At 39.2% G+C, this 16,525-nt stretch overlaps 1 protein-coding gene across 1 annotated transcript; it reads left to right on the top strand.

The window, feature by feature from the left end:
- The first annotated feature begins 896 nt into the window (after positions 1–896).
- On the top strand, positions 897–13,891 carry snx5 (sorting nexin 5). Its single transcript, XM_088351657.1, has 13 exons — positions 897–1,232; positions 3,629–3,733; positions 3,806–3,916; positions 4,954–5,075; positions 5,145–5,268; positions 5,836–5,931; positions 6,032–6,137; positions 6,287–6,362; positions 6,933–6,972; positions 7,115–7,201; positions 8,651–8,810; positions 11,224–11,309; positions 13,287–13,891. Exons 1-13 carry the CDS (start codon positions 1,197–1,199, stop codon positions 13,335–13,337), a joined length of 1,200 nt encoding a protein of 399 aa, XP_088207783.1. The 5' UTR covers positions 897–1,196; the 3' UTR covers positions 13,338–13,891.
- Positions 13,892–16,525: the final 2,634 nt, after the last annotated feature.

The following is a 16,525-nucleotide window of genomic DNA, read 5'->3' on the forward strand; positions in this document are numbered from 1 at the left end:
ACTGAGGTTTCTGTCAAGAGTTCTTGGTTGGGTCTAATGTGCCCTCTGATGGTTTGGTTTGTCTAATGGACTAAGCAGCTGATGTAGCATGGCATCTCCATGGCTGGAATTTTTTTTTTTCAGTTTTGCTGCGAGAGTCCTTGTCTCGCAAGCAGAGAGGACGATGGAAGTAACCAGGGCTTGCGTGAGTCTGATCTTTGATTTCGCTGCTATGTTCTTGACCCTCCGGATGGGTCGAAGTCTGTGGTTTGTGTTATCCTGGCCATGGTTTCTGGTTCTTAGTCCTCTTCAGATCTGACAGCTCCAAGATATTTACATTTGGTGACAGGTTCTTGCTCGCCTTAGTTGATGGTGATGTTTGTCGTGACATATATGCAATGTACAATATCTTTACCAAACCGTTTTGCGGTGTGAACTTTGGAAGGGTATCCCATGAATGATCTTAAACAACATTTATTGTATTAGGTTGCTATTGGGTGTGTTTCATTGTTTTTTTCCTACACATATTTCATAGTATTTTTTAAATGCATATTAATTAAACATTGCATCATTCAAACAAAATTGGAATCAAACCGTTAAACAACAACGCAATGGCAAAAAACCCTAAGGAAACCGAAAGTGCTGCAAAAATACAGAGAAAGAAATGAATTGAATAAATAAAATCAGGTAACAAGAAAAATAATAATTATGACATGATTAACTCAACACAGGGAGGATTCTGAAGTAGGCTATATTATATATCACCTGGACATTGCAAATGTTTGAAATCAAACTCGCCGACCAAATTTCGAAAAATCATTTACATTTCTTACAGATTTATTTTGTGGACACAACCATTTTCTTACATAATGAAAGTCCCGCGTGTCCAGAAACCGAGGCAGGTACTCGCACGTGAAACTACGTTGCCCACAATGCAACAGTAAAAGGAGCAGCGGTTGTCATTTTCCAACTTTGGCGTTCTCTGTCACTTGTTTGCGGTAACGGAACGTCCTAAATCACCATGGAGGACAAAAGAGTTTAGCAGACTTTTAGTCGCGGCTGCGCGAAACTTAAAAGCGGGCCCACATAACAGGAGAACGTTTTGGAAAGGACCGAGCCGCGAAAAGACTTGACAGCTCCTCAAAAAAAGCTAGCTCGCTAGCTTCAAGCGCTTCCTCTCTTTTCCTCTTCGACGCTTTGAACTCTTCGCTTCAGTTATGACAACCACTTTGGACCAAAGCGACAAGGAAAAGGTAGAGTTCCACTTGTATTGTTCTCAATGATGTGGCAAAAGCCTAAAAGGAGTTTGGGCGTTAAGCGAGCTGACTTTTTTTCGCTCCGTTTGCATTTGGCTAGCGGCTCCAGCTGCTTTCAAAGCCAAGCATTTTCTCCTGCATGCTCAAATCAAACTGTTTGCCGTCGACTTGACGTGATAACGCCATTTCAAATAGGTCTTCAAAGAATGATTTGATGACAGTCCCTTCCCAGAAGGACCGCTTCCGTTTGCCACTTGTCAAGCAACAGCGCCAATCAATAAACTTAATTCTGGGAGGTTGCAGTCATTTCTGCAAATATTTGCAAACTAGAAGGCTTGTTGTGCATCCTAAGAGACACAAAGACGTTTTGGAAGCTGTCATTTGTCTTTTGCCCGTCTCATTGGCACATCAGAACGGAAAAGCCACTCAAAGCCTCAAAAGGAGTTGATATTCAAAGAGGTTCTGGCCTAGAAGAGAGAATAAAATGCCGACTTAACAAAAGCAGAAGTGCCCAGTCAGCTTTTTGGGCATTTTCCACATCAAGGGGAACTTTCCTGACTGACTGTGCAGGACAGTGGTCATATCTTATCCCCTTGGCCCTGTTCTTTGTTGGACAGACACACACTCAAAACAAATAATGCCAAGTCAACAAAAGGTCTGAGTCCGCTTTTTAGGGCATTTTTCACATCTAAGGTAACCTACCTGACTGCCTCTGTAAGATTATTATCCTTTTTTAATCATATATAATCATATATCCTAGTTATTTGCTCACAAGGTGTACTGCTATATATGATATATTTAAGAACTGGTTTTTATGACGTTTTTAACCCTGCACAGAATAAAATCAACAAAAAAAATAAATCTAAGAAAAAAAAACATAAGTGAATAAATAATTAATAAAAACATTATATTGCTCATTTTAGATATTATTTTCTTATTATAGAAATGTACTTTTTGCGCATTTTAATTTTGTCTTGTTATTTTACCAGATAAACAAGATCAATATTTAGTACAATTTGGCAAAATATGTCAAAAAATAAGTCAACTTTAGAATTGCAGCAAACTCATTAAAATGAATAACTTGTATTACCTGCTGAGCCACAGTGACTACAATTTGCATCTATAAAGCTAAACGGAGGACTAATAATGACCACTCGATTCTCAAGCTTACAACTGTGACCACATCAGGGACCCGTCTCACCCCCATCATGGACTGTTCACTCTGCTAGCCTCTGGGAAGAGGTTCTGCAGTGTGCGGTGCAGGACCACCAGGCTCCGCAATAGTCTAGTCCCCCTGGCCATTAGACTGTTAAATGGTCAATCTAACATATAGTTAACTTAAATCTAAACGGCTGCTAATCTGACTTTTTGCACTACTGGCAGTTTTTTATAGCTTGCCACTCATTGCACATTGCTCTCTGCACTATTGTAATTACAGCGTTATTGTTACAGTGTTAATGTTACTGTGTACCTGACTTGTTAACCTGACTGCCCATTTTGCACATCTGGTTAGCTACTCTTCTTGCACTATCGGCACTATGGTAAAATACTATACGTAGCCAAAATACAATACAACTTTATTTATATCTGTACATTCAAGGAAACTGTGGGGGTCAGATGCATCGACATTTCGTTCTGTATACACGTGTACTAGAATGACAATAAAGTAGATCTGAATCTGAATCTGAATCTGAATCACATAGCTGAAAGTAAATACATCTGTATCCTTCTCGTTTGCAGTTTTTTGTCAAGTTTTTTCAAAAGAACTCTGCTTGCACCTTGTTTTGAAACCGTTATTTATGTAATCCTTCATGGTCGACCCCTTTGCAAAGTTTCTTAAATTTCCTCGTGCCCCCCCCCCCCTTTTTTTTTTTTTTTTTTTTTTTTTTTTTGGAAGCTTTTCCTTGACCTCGTGTCAAGTCCAGATCAGGGGATGTTATGACTGTGGCCTGCGCAGCCCTTTGAAACACTCCTTGATAAAGGGCTGGATCGATAAAATATGACTTGACTTCCAGTCGGTATGAGATTTGACCCTGCAAAAATAAAAATTCACGTGACGACCTCATAATTGGGTAGATTAAACAGATTCAAAGTGACTAATGAACGATTATTTCAACCACAATCTCTCTGTAACACTCTTATTTAGGTAAACACTACTGTTTTTTCCTTTTCCATGTATGATATTGAACTGCTCCTTCGCCTCTCTGTTTTGAGTTTGTGTGGTGTGGGATTTTCTTTTTGTATAAAAAAAATGTTCATAATTCCTTAATAACCGTGACTTAAAAGTCAAACCCCCCAAGTCTGATAAGGACACGGTGCATCCAAATGAAAACGATCCTATGACAAGTCATAACATTCTTATTTTACATCTACAATGTTTTGTGTCTTTTTAGATGCGTTCGGTGTCGGTGGACCTGAATAACGACGCGTCTCTACTGATCGACATTCCCGATGCACTCTGCGAAAGAGACAAAGTCAAGTTTACCGTCCACACAAAGGTGAAACATTTGTAGTCGTGTTTTTTTGTTTTGTGTGGATTTTTTTCTCTAACTCGTCAATTGTCTTTGCAGACCACGCTTAATTCTTTCCAGAAGCCGGAAATCTCCGTTCCTCGCCAGCATGAAGATTTCATTTGGTTACACGATACTCTGGTGGAGACGGAGGACTACGCTGGCTTAATTGTTTGTTCTTTGCTAATATTCTCTCTTTGGTGTGGAAATGTATCCAATGGACAGAAAGGCTGCGCAACTAACAACTATTTTAGTAGTCGACGAGTTGACCACATGGATAATTATTTCTGACATTTAGCACGACGTTTATGACATGGCTAATGAAAATAAAAACAAAAATACATCTAGTATTAAACATTCTGGATCTAATTACCAATTAGGCAATGTGCTCAGTCAGTAGGGATATGAATCCATAAAAAAAACTGTCCATTTTTAGGGACTGGCAAATAAATCATGAATTCAAACCGAGTCAACATTTTCTATCCCTGTAACCCAAAAAGAGGCGAATTGACCGCAGTAAAACAGTAAATAAAACAAATATGATGTGCATTTTGTGAAGTCAATTCAGGATTCAATTCGAAAGTATACAACAAAAGTGCTCGACGAATCTCAACACTTTGTAGTCAAACGCTTTTAACAACTGGAAATGTCGTTTGAAGGTTTTAACGACAGATGTTTGTTCTTTAGACCGCGTGCATTTCGTTAAAATAAACAAGGTATGTCATCAAAACTGGCTTGGATGTTACTTGAATCTTACTGAGGCAAGTCAGACTCATTTTTGTTCAACTGTCTGGTGTGATCTTTAAATGTCGGTGCGTCACCAATCTACTGCGATAATACACAAGGTCTTATTTGCAATCCTTGCAAGTAGTTTTTGTTAGTAGTATCCCGGCTAAAATGATTCCAAGCTTTACATGTTTTAATACTCTTACTTGATGCCATCGTTTCTGGATGTTTATTGCTCAAGAAAGACACCATGGCAAACGTGTGACTTTCAGCAAGATTAGATTTATATATGCAACACATGGAAAACCGTGTCCGGCGATAATAGTCTACAATGAATTTCTATTATCTATTTTGGTCGACAACGTCGACTCAACAATACGGCCCTACCCATGATATAACGTCCAGCCGCGTCTGTTGCGTCTGTTCATCCAATTTGCCTAGTGGTCTACATACTGGTATCTTCTTTTGCTTCTCACTGTCAGATTCCCCCAGCTCCCCCGAAGCCCGATTTTGAAAGCCCAAGAGAGAAGATGCACAAACTGGGCGAAGGCGAAGCCACTATGACCAAGGAAGAATACACTAAAATGAAACAGGAATTGGAAGCGTGAGTGTCCAAATCAATGAAATCCACTCCATATCACCAACATTTAACATTGGATTTGTGTTTTTGCAGTGAGTACTTGGCTGTGTTTAAGAAAACCGTGCAAGTCCATGAAGTATTCCTGCAAAGGCTCTCTTCTCATCCTGTTCTAAGCAAAGACAGAAACTTTCAGATTTTCCTGGAGTATGACCAGGATGTGAGTACTACCTCATGCTGGCTTCCTTTGTTCGAAAAAGGGGAAGTCGAGTTTTTAAAAACGTGATAGTTGTGACTTCCGCCATGCTGTGATCAGCAGTTTGGGTATTTACAACGTCACAGCAGTGATAGTTTGACAGAATAGTGCCGTATGCGTACTGTTAACAATTAGTGCGGGACTGGGAAAACGTTTTGATTGTGTGCTACGTTGGGTTACAAAGTCTGCAGAAGAGCGAGGAGGGGAAAACATCTCTTTTTCTTTTTGAATTTATTATATATATCATTTATTTATTAAAGAGATGATGTAGGCGTATCCCGCTTTTTTTCTTCCTCCCAAAAGTATGTTGTTCATTTTGGGCCTTTTTGTAAACAGTCTATTCATGCGAAAAATAATTAATGAGAAAAAGCAGTGATAAACCCAACCGTTCAACTTTTCAAATCCCCCCTAGTCTGATATTATCATGACATCTTTAACATTTGGTGGGCCGGATAAGCAAGCCAGCCCTGAATTAGTATGTGATTATTATTATCATTATTTGTAAAGCTTTTTGCCTGTTTTCAATTTTAGCTGAGCGTGAGAAGAAAGAACGCCAAGGAGATGTTTGGAGGATTCTTCAAGAACATGGTCAAGTCGGCCGATGAAGTTCTTATCTCGGGAATAAAGGTGACGAATAATCGAGGCGGCTCTTTGGATGTGCCGGGTGCGAATTTTGGAAAGCTTTTCAGGTCCATTTCCTTGACCGGTTTTTATTTGGCTCTCCCAGGAAGTGGATGACTTTTTCGAGCAGGAGAAGACTTTCCTTCTGGACTATTACAGCAAAATTAAAGATTCTACTGCCAAAGCGGAGAAGATGACTCGCACGCACAAAAGTACATCGTGTGCATTTAAATGCATGCTTCATACACGCATTTTATTTTATTTTTTTTGCATTTTCTGGAAAATATTGCGCCTTCGGAAAAGATGTGCGGAGAACCGAATCTCGTCTTATCTTTCAACGGAGTGTTTGTGCCGGTTTCAGATATCGCAGAGGATTACATTCAGATCTCAGCCACTCTCAATGTCCTTTCCGCCGAAGATAGTACTGCAAATAGCAAGTAAGTCGGCCCGTCCACACGGAGGATGTCCTCTTTTGAGCTCATGCTGAAAGTCCAGTATAGGGTTGTCTCGTCGTATTTCTAGCAGAAGTTTTTATTCGATTTAGGGCCCAAAAAAAAAAGATGTCCGTTCGACAGAAACGGTGTACAAAGGGGGATGCTGTCATTTTCTTCACGTTTTCGTTGTGATACTTTTGTCACCTCCCCCCTGGCCAATCCTAGCTTGTGAAAACCCACTCGCAGGCACTGACAGGTCTACTTGGAATCTGATTGGCTAAACCAACAGTTTTATTCAGGCTTATTTAATGCCTTTGGGTAGATTTCTGAGCCTGGCAGCAAGTCATGGCTAAAATGTGATTGGTTGAATGCTGAAATATGAAATGATATGTTTCATCAGTGCGGCTTTAAATCAGTAGGCGATTCATTTATTTGAAATTTTCATAACGTAGCGCTTCATCACAAATTGTTTGAAAGGACTGTACAGCCCTCAATTCCATTATTACTCTTTATTTACTTGATTTCCTTTAGGCTGATTTATTTCTCTTTTGTTCTTTGATCTTTTTTTTTCAGGCACATGGAAAAACTCTCGGATCTCTTTGAGAAGCTCAGAGTGAGTTGCTTTACATCCCAATTGATATCTTTTTTTATATGTATATATATATATATATATATATATATATATATACCTTGTTAAATTGTAACATGACTAATATACGTATATTTCTTTTCTTTTTTTTTTGTTACCTCAACAGAAAGTAGAGGGAAGAGTAGCATCTGATCAGGAGCTGAAACTGACGGAACTGCTGAGATACTACATGCGAGACATCCAGGCGGCAAAGGTGCCCTATTTAAAAGAATATTTTATAAATAGGATTTTTAAGTCTTGTGTATTTAGTGAGAGTAAAAAAGCATTCCTCCAAATCATCTTTGGACTATTGCATGGTAAAAGAAAGCTCTTCATCACTCAAAAAAAGATTCAAACGGGTAACCACTGAAAATTCTAATCTCATATTTGTACATTTGTCATGAAGTGTTTTGAGGGACATAGTGTATTATTTAGCGCCTCCCAGTGGTAAAACAAAGGAAGACATTTTTCGATAAATACAGGTGTAGAAAATAGGAATTTATTGCACATAAAACGAGGCTCACCTAGAGAGAGGAAGCTGAAATATTTGTAATCCGTCCAACTCAAAGGAAAAAAAAAATCGCTTTTTGTCTTTTTTATGTTTTCCCTTTTTTTTCTTTTTCCTATTTGCCTTACCTATTGCATCGCTAAAGCCTATGCATCGGCTCGCTACAGTTTAACTGTACGGGTCAGGTGTATCGACATTTCCTTCTGTGTGCATTGTTACAAAGAATGACAATAATAGTCAATTCTATTCTATTTTTCATCTTTCTGTTCTTTTTTCTTGGTTTCCCCCATTTCTCCTTTTTTAAAATTGATTTTCATTTTTTTCTTCTGAGTTATGATTTTGGTTATTTAACTTTTTATAGGAATTTTTTCTTTCATTTTCTGTTGTCTTTTTTCTTAGTTTTTTTTTCTTCTTTCTTTTTTTGCCTGGTTTTCCATTTTTTATTTTTCTGTTTTTTTAATTTTCTCCTGTTTGAAATGGTTTTGTATTCTGTTCTTTTTTCAGTTTTTCAATATATTTTTCATTTTCTATTCTCTTTTCTACTATACTCTATTTGTTTCCATTTCGTTTTCCTTTTCTCATTCTATTTTCGTCTTTGTCATATTTTCCATTTTCCACTTTTAGTCTTTTTTTCTCATTTTTATTTATTTTTATTTTTTTTATTCCTTTTTTTTCATTTTTCTTTTATATTTCTTTTTCTTTCTTTGCATTTTTTTTCAAACACTCATACGTGGATATATTTGCAATTATTTGACCTAATATGAGGCTTACCCAGGGGGAGCTGACATGATTGTCGGCCATCTTGCTGCTACAGGTACCCCATAAACCTTTTGAAAGTCTAAATAAAATGAGAAGAAAATGTTGCGGTTTAGTCAATTTGAGTCTCCATAGTTTGTATTCTTTTCCCTTTTTGCACTCGTTTTTATTTGCACCGCACAGTGCAGTGACATCTAGTGATGAAATATTACACACGGTCCCTTTAAATGTGTCAGAAACGGACCTCAATCTACAACCGTTGTGGACTTTTGTCCCAGCCTGCTTGTTGTTTTTGTGTGCAAAATGTTTTGAGTTTGTTTGGAAATAGCTCGACGTGTGCTAGAGTAGGAGAGGTCGGTTTAAAATGTTGTACTATAGATGGGATTTTTCTCTCGTCAGGACCTTCTGTATAGACGAGCTCGCGCGTTAGCGGACTTCGAGAACTCCAACAAGGCTTTGGATAAAGCTCGACTGAAAAGTAAAGACGTTCCTCAGGCAGAAGAACACCAGCAGCAGTGTCTTCGCAAATTCGACAAGCTCTCGGAGTCTGGAAAGAAAGGTTTGCGCGCACCGGCAACTCTTGCTACAGCCATTTTTAGTATCAGGAGGAGGCTGATATTCCTTTGCCGTAAAAGCTTGACAATTGGCGTAAAACATTTTTAATGGTGTAAAAAGAAACAGAATATTTCTTATTCATTCCAATTAAACTTGAATAACTCTCATAACAATAACATGTTAATAAATTCGAATTTCAACACGACTAACGTGACTCCTCTTTCGCTTCAACCAAATACTGTCAGTGCAGGAAATTCAATTAGGCTAAGCAGCAAATCTGATGGGTTTTTACCATAAAGAAATAAAAACTGCAATGAAATTAACCCGACTTAAATGACCGTAAAACAAAAAGTGCATGGAAATTTCAACGCGCTCGCGAATGCTGGCACTCCCGTTTTAGAGCCAGATTGACAAACGCGTGTTGCGGTAACGGCTAATCACTCAACCTCCTACTTTAGCGTGCTTTGTATGCTCGGTCTCAAACACGCACGGCTTGTGTGACTCCTGTTATGATAAGAGCTAATGTATCAGTCTCTACCTGAACGTGCTTTCCTAAAACAAGCTAACTGTGCTTTTTATGCCATATCCCAATCACACACACACACGCACAGGCTTTTCTACCACGGATTTTTTTCAACATTATTAGCGCTCTTGACTCGCAGACGTGTCGGGACGAGTGGGCGGAGCTGCCTCTCTAACTCTCTTCTTCCTGCTTCCGTGGCTCCGACCCCTGTCCATTATCCAATCAGAAAGCGTGGGGTGGGTAGCTTCCGAGAAGCGAAAAAGAAGGAGAGCAATGCCCTGCTGCATCCGAGCCTAAATAACCTCGTTTTAAATATATTTAATTGTCCCGTTCAATACATAAAAAAGCCTATAGCAATATCCATCAAATTCCCAGATATCGGTGCCGATAATCGGTAGAGCTCCCGGCCTCCTAAAAGCTAAAACAAGTCAAAGTTAATGTGTACGCAAGAAAATGAGAACAAGAGGAGCACTTTTCTCATTCTGATAAACATTCATTATATGCTTCTTGTTGTGACCATCTACACTAGGGTGGTCCTTAATGGGGGTCGAATTTTTTTTTTTTGAAATATTGGGCTCTGACCCCCCGCATATGTTCTTATATCGATAAAAACACACTGTGTGCAATTTTGAACAATTTGGATAATATTTAGAGGTAGCTCAACGACTTTGAAATTTCCCAAAATGGTAAAATTTTGGCAATTTTCGAGAAAAAACTGAAATCTTAACCCTATGTGTACGGCGTTTTAGAACATCCAATTTCAGTCCATTGCTTAGAATTGTAACACAAGAAAAGTTACAAGTAACTTTGTACACTAGGTCTGATATAATGTGCGAAAAATCCTTATTTTTCATACCAAAATTTCAGAGGCCTTGAGCGACCTCTAAATATCCTTTGATTTTGATGAAACTTTGCCTAATTACGTTTTGTATATATTGGAACATATTCAAGGGGTCAGAGCATGAAATTTTAAAAGTCGAAAAATAAGGACCACCCTAATCTACACGTAACATATTTATTCATATATGATACCCGCCCATCATTATTGAGTTAAAAATCGGTCTACAATTTTCTTTAACTATTCCCCAGCTCAAACTAAGCATCGTAAGTGACAAACGTCGTCGAATATGCGGCCGCGATTAAAATCGTGACCTGACGACGTCAACCGTCAACACGATAGTGAAATAAATCTACGACGTATTTATCAAATTTCCTTTAAAGTCCGATTCATTATCAGGTACACCATAGAGTTTTTTTGCCTTTTATTTCTATTTCTCCAGAGCGCCTTCTGTGTTCTCCGTTCTCTGACATTGGTCCCCGGTACCGTGAATCAAAATAGTGTGACGATGAGATCAAACGGGATGCCTGTTTGTATGTCATCTTTATGACTATTGATTAGGATTTGGCGCTCTCACCGCCGTGAGCTTGCTTTGATTCCCGTCGCAAGCGATGTTTTGCCGTGGTGGTCAGTCACAGATCCGTAGCACAAATACCCTAATCTACTACTGTAAAACCTCATGTATAATGTGCACCCCAACTTTGAGTTCTTTTTTAAGTGACCAACGTGTACCATTTACAAAAAAATGATAATCACATCCTAATTCAGGGCTGGGTAAACTGCAGCCCGTCAGGCTAGCTAATCCGGCCCGCCAAATAGTAAAGATGTCATGATAATATGTATGAAATGGTTGAAAAAAGTACAAATAATACAAATGAGATGCCACTCTTGTCCCCAGTGACCCCAACATTAACAAAGCTGGCAACATACGTGATATATATATATATATATATATATATTTATTTATTTTTTAATCACCTATGTAATTAATTAAAGAGGATTTTATTCTACATGAATACATGTGAATGAATGGTGTTACTTTGCGCTTCCTTTCAGAGCTGACAGGTTTCAAGGGCAGGCGAGTTGTGGCGTTTCGAAAGAATCTGATTGAAATGGCCGAATTGGAGATCAAACATGCAAAGGTAAGTCGAAGTTTGGGAGGATTCGGCGCTTTTCTCTTTGTTGCATTCATATTTTCCTAAATAGATTTCACACTTTCGAGGTCATTTCCGCCAATTTGGGACTCGGCGTATACGTTTCCCGATGAATGGATCGCAAATAGAATTGTCTTCATTGTCATTCCTAAGAATCGAGTGACCAATGTCTGCAAACGGAATAGAAGAATAGAAGGCCTTTATTGTGATGACAAGGTGCCGTGAAATTCTAAGCTGCCTCATAGAGTGCACAAACTATTTAAAGTAACATAGAATTTAAAAGAGGTGCCATTGCCAGTAAAAAAAATATATCAATTTGCACAAGACCGGACACGGCACTCCAGGAAAAACGTGTCGTAAAGACTTCAAAGAGAAAAATAAAAAGATTGTTCAGGATAAAAAGGCTAAAATATTGATGAGGTCGTGCTTGGAGACTGGCTATATGCTGCTGTTCTCTCAGCTTATTGATATGATTATAACTCCTACACTCATGAAGAAAAAACACCCCTACAAAAATGAGATGCTGCATTTTAAGAGGCTACCCGTAAAACAATAAACAATACACCTCATATGGAGGCTCTATCCTTCATAACATGAACTCGTTATTTCATCAAAATGCAAAAGGGACAGCCTCCAAACACGTTAAAGACACGGAACGGTATCAAGTAAGCAAAGCGCTTAGCCTTTGCAATTTTCCTCATAAGTGCCAAAAAGTTTGAAAATGGTAGTGTTTTGAGTCACGAGAAACGGATAAAATGGTAGCTCAAATCACAATTGAGTCACATGAATTCAATTTCATTTCTTTAGAAAACAGATATAACTCATTCTTAAACAATAAACACAACGGTATAAGCCCACTTGGTGGCCCAAAAAACAGCTTTAAAATTGTTTTTTTACACGCTGTCGGGCAGGGATCGCCAAGCTTTTTGAAGCTGATTTTTGTTACCGATGAGCGCAAAAGGCTACCAGTTTGAAACGCATTTATGAAATCAACTCACGCAAGATTATTATGGTATTACCAGGTTGCTTGTACAAGAAATGGTTAAAATGAGCACAGTCGACCACTAAAACTTTTTTAAAGATACTGTTGCCAGTGAGAAATCACATTTCCTTGAAAATCACGATGACCCGTGACCGGTGAGCTATTTCCACAAGCCGTTTGCTGGCCACTCGGGCGCGCTTAAGAGCACCTTGCTGTAGGCCAGGAGTACTTACAAAACGGGCAAGCCGCAACAATCAAATGGAGATTCGATTCTAAAAAAAAACCTCCCACTGAAGGGTTTTTGAATGTTTCCTGAATAAACGAAATATCTTTCATCAAAATCAAAACGATGCGTAATACAATCGTCGTAAAGGTGTCGACTCCATGACTCGATTGAGGTCAGTCTTTATTTTTTTTGTTCCCAATGTTTTTGTCTAATGATACTCTGGTGAGAAATAAGTAACACCGTACTGCCGGAGTCAAAATCGATTCGACGGAATAGGTTAAACGCCCTGTAACCAAAATTGCAACATATACTTAAAAGGTAAATGAATGAACATTATTCTTTTGATTGATATGTAAGGCATTTTGATAAACCCATTGTCATACATTTCTCCATACATAAATGTCACTATTATATTGCAATGGAACCTTTAGTCATGAAATCACCCATTCAAAAAATCAATACCGCTTTGAAAAGGTTTACGATTGTAACGCGTCAGACCTTTCGTCGACAACATTTGGCGTTCTCCGATTTATTGCTGCATAATGAGTGACGTTCACGCTCATGTGCCGCATTGGACAGCTAGGCGGCAGCGTTTCCCGACAAATAGTTATGCGGAGAATACGCTTAGCTGCGATCGACGAGCACTTCCGTGGCAATCCACGCCGACTCAACGATCGCTTTCTTTGACGCCGTCGACGTATTTTGGCCTTTTGAGTCCGAAACGGAAAGGTGATTGTTCTTCTTTGCTCTTTTACAGAACAACGTGACCTTATTGCAGGGATGCGTAGAGCTGCTCAAGAACAACTGAAAAGCTCCAAAGTATTTGTCCGCATCTCCGTTCAAGATTCCGGCATCTGCGGCTCCTCCTCGACGTGGCTTCTGAAAGTTCTGAAAGCCTGGCCCCGAATCGGAAAGGGCATCCTTTGTTTCCTCTCCTTTTCATATTATGCACACGATAGATAGGACGAGCATTTTGTCTTTTTTTTTTTTCTTTATCGAGCAACTCGAGTTCCACGCTCAATGCACCGGATCAAAGTTTCAACCCCGATCTCATCGTTTTTTATGTCGGTCACGATGAGAGTTCACTATTCTGGCATTTCTACAACGAGCATCTCGGCAAAACGACAAACGCGTACGTTACTCAAACGTTTTCCCCTTATAATTTCTTGTGCCTAATCCATGTTATTTTTGGCAAGCGCCTCGTCAAATTCTCCCCAAAATGCACTCTCATAGTGAAAATGTCTTCGTTTTGTACAGGAATGTATTTGTGATTGCAGCAGTTGAAATGTATTTGGACTTTTCTTACGCAACGATAGCATTTTATACATTTGTAACCAGACTGAATAAACGCTACTTTCCCAAGATTGCTCTGTATTCTGATCATTTTACCAAACTCCTGTATTTTCTTTACTTGTAGTAATGAAATATGTGCGGGATTTCTCCAGCCGGTGATTGGCGGAACCCGAAGAGGTTTGCACCAATGGCGTTTAGAATCCTCATCAGCGCAAACGGATTAGTCCAAAAAACAAACGGATCCCTTTGGAGTCCGTTCCGAAGACCGGGATTGTGTCTTTTTTGCTCCTGGATCGTCACAATTGGATTCGAGTTGATTGGGGAAAATAGCATTTTTCAATAGTGCCAAGTGTGTTTTTTTGCCCCCTGTAAAAGGTGAGAGAAAATTTGGGATCCCTTTATAGTGAGAAATGTAAAGGGTTCTTGCAGGGGCTTGAAATCCTGGAAAATGCTTGAATTTTATAAAGTACTTGCGTTTCGGGTGAAGTGCTTGAAATTGTTGAAATACAAAGGGTTGCGGGATATCCTTGGGTGGCCATCCCACTTACAAAGCGACGGAGACGGCGTAGGGATCACAAACAAAAGCGGGGCTGTCGCTCGGGCCACGGTGCTAAGCTAAGGGCGCTACATCGGCGAAACGGCAGAGAAGGGACATATGAAAGATGACAGAATTGTGCTTAATTCTACCAATATTTCTTCATCGATCTCGCCTGTCAACGGACGCCCGAGACTCAACACGCCCAAACGACGACATTTTGTGGCGAGTTCTACCAAGACTTCAGCTAAAAATGTAATTTCCCCGTATGTTCCGGTCCAGCACCTTCGCTCTGATAATGCTGGTCTACGAGTGATCCCAAGAGCCAAGAAGAAATCTGCAGGCTCGAGAACCTTCTCCATCCGACAAACAGTGCTGTGGAATGCTCTTCCCCCTGAGATTCGACCTACAACCTCAAAGGAAATGTTTCAATCTAAGCTTAAAATACACTTCTACAACATATGAATAACCTATATTTTCTTGTGCGGTCCCTTTTTGCACCAAATGCATATTGCACAAACCCTACGATACCAAACTGTATGTAACATCCTATATGCCGACATTTCTTGGGTAAATTTTGTGTAAATTATAACTAGAACCTTATCCTCCTTGTTTTATAACCTTATCTTCTCTGTTCCTTTATCTTCTTGGCTTTTTTACCTCACTGTGAATGTGTGATACTGGAGTGTCATGCCCAATTTTGTTGTCACAATATGTTAACCCATTTTGTAACAATGACAATAAAGGTACATTCTATTCTATTCTTCTCAAGGTTTTCTTCATTTTCCTCACATTAAGGTTTTTGAGTTTTTCCTTCCCCTCATGTAGGTTTTAGATGAGGGGATACTGTCATTATAGTCTGTGGTTTGCGATAATCTGTGGCCTTTGCAGCCTTTTGAGAATCCTTGTGATTAAGGGCGTCACAAATAATCATGACTATATTATGAAATTTGGATCAGTGCAAAGATGATGTATCAATCCACGCAAAAAAAACAAGGAGGCATTTCCCAGTGCTAAATTGTAACGAGAACAACTTCCTGCAACTGAAAATGGAAACTACAAATGGAGGGGAGATGAGTATACAAAATATTTTTTACACAAGATCTTAAAATCATATGTCTTGATTCACACTGAATTTCTTCTTTGTATAGTACTGGACAAATTGGAAAATTGGCTTAGAACGTCATTAAAAGCGTTGGCCACAAAAAAGCTGTACCGACCCGGAATAATATTGAATGTTTGGTGACGTGCGCTCGAGGCCAACATTCAAATCCTTTGCCACATGTTTCTCGATTTAGGAAAAAATAGAAAATCTTCGCAACAATTGAGTTCCGTCGCTACCCGGACAGATTCGAACTGTCGAGAAGAAAGCTTCTACGTTTTGTCTTCGTAAAGAGACTTAAACTATGCTCAGGTTCAGCTTGACTCTGGCTGCAGACCAGGTAGCGTTTTAAAGGCTTATATGACTTTGTTTTCATTAGCGTTTGAAAACCGATGACACGAAACGGTTTCTTTTACGGACATATACTCACGAGACCTTTTTATTTGTCTAATTTGACACGAAGGCCATTTTTTACAATGAAAAGAGTGCAATTTTATCAAATCCATTCAAGAAACATCGATTGAAGGGCAGCAAGGATGTGAAAAGAAAGGATAAAGGCTTCCATGATTTGACCCTTCGTCATGTATGGCTAAGGCAGCAGATTGATGAAATGGAAAACCCCAATCGTTGTTCTCTCTGAGGTGGAAGCCGACACGTGAGACGCTCGATTGAATCCTTTTCTCTAAATTAAAAAAAAATCAGCTTTGACGTGAACAATCGATACTTCGGGTCGGCGTGCCCCGGCCAGCCTGCCGTTTGCAAACATCGAGTACAAAAAGACTCGCAAAGCAAATATTGCATCATATTGGCATTTCAGATTAGGATTTTGTTTTATCTCCTCATCAAAAATCCATTCCGATTGAGTCTCAAAGATCCTTTAGTGCGCAATTGACATATTCAGTCCACGGGAAATGCCTTTTTCGAGCATATCTGAATTTTCAAATCGCATGTGACCGTATGTCATATTGGCCCACTGTCACTATTTTGTGTCGTGCAACTAAACACGAGCGCAACAAATCGCAAGGAAGATGACAAAATACAGAGGGGTTTTTTTGGCACCCGTCGC

The sequence above is a fragment of the Urocampus carinirostris genome, chromosome 13 (genome assembly GCF_059441175.1).
Source record: "Urocampus carinirostris isolate Australia breed hairy pipefish chromosome 13, RoL_Ucar_1.0, whole genome shotgun sequence".
NCBI classification, from domain to species: Eukaryota; Metazoa; Chordata; class Actinopteri; order Syngnathiformes; family Syngnathidae; genus Urocampus; species Urocampus carinirostris.

What these genes read in the sequence shown, in the direction of transcription:
- snx5 (XM_088351657.1), top strand. Translation starts at nt 1,197, where the DNA reads ATGACAACCACTTTGGACCAAAGCGACAAGGAAAAG. An exon ending in GATGACTCGCACGCACAAAA is followed by an intron (nt 6,138 to 6,286) that starts GTACATCGTGTG and finishes TGCCGGTTTCAG; the next exon opens with ATATCGCAGAGGATTACATT. An exon ending in ATCTCTTTGAGAAGCTCAGA is followed by an intron (nt 6,973 to 7,114) that starts GTGAGTTGCTTT and finishes TTACCTCAACAG; the next exon opens with AAAGTAGAGGGAAGAGTAGC.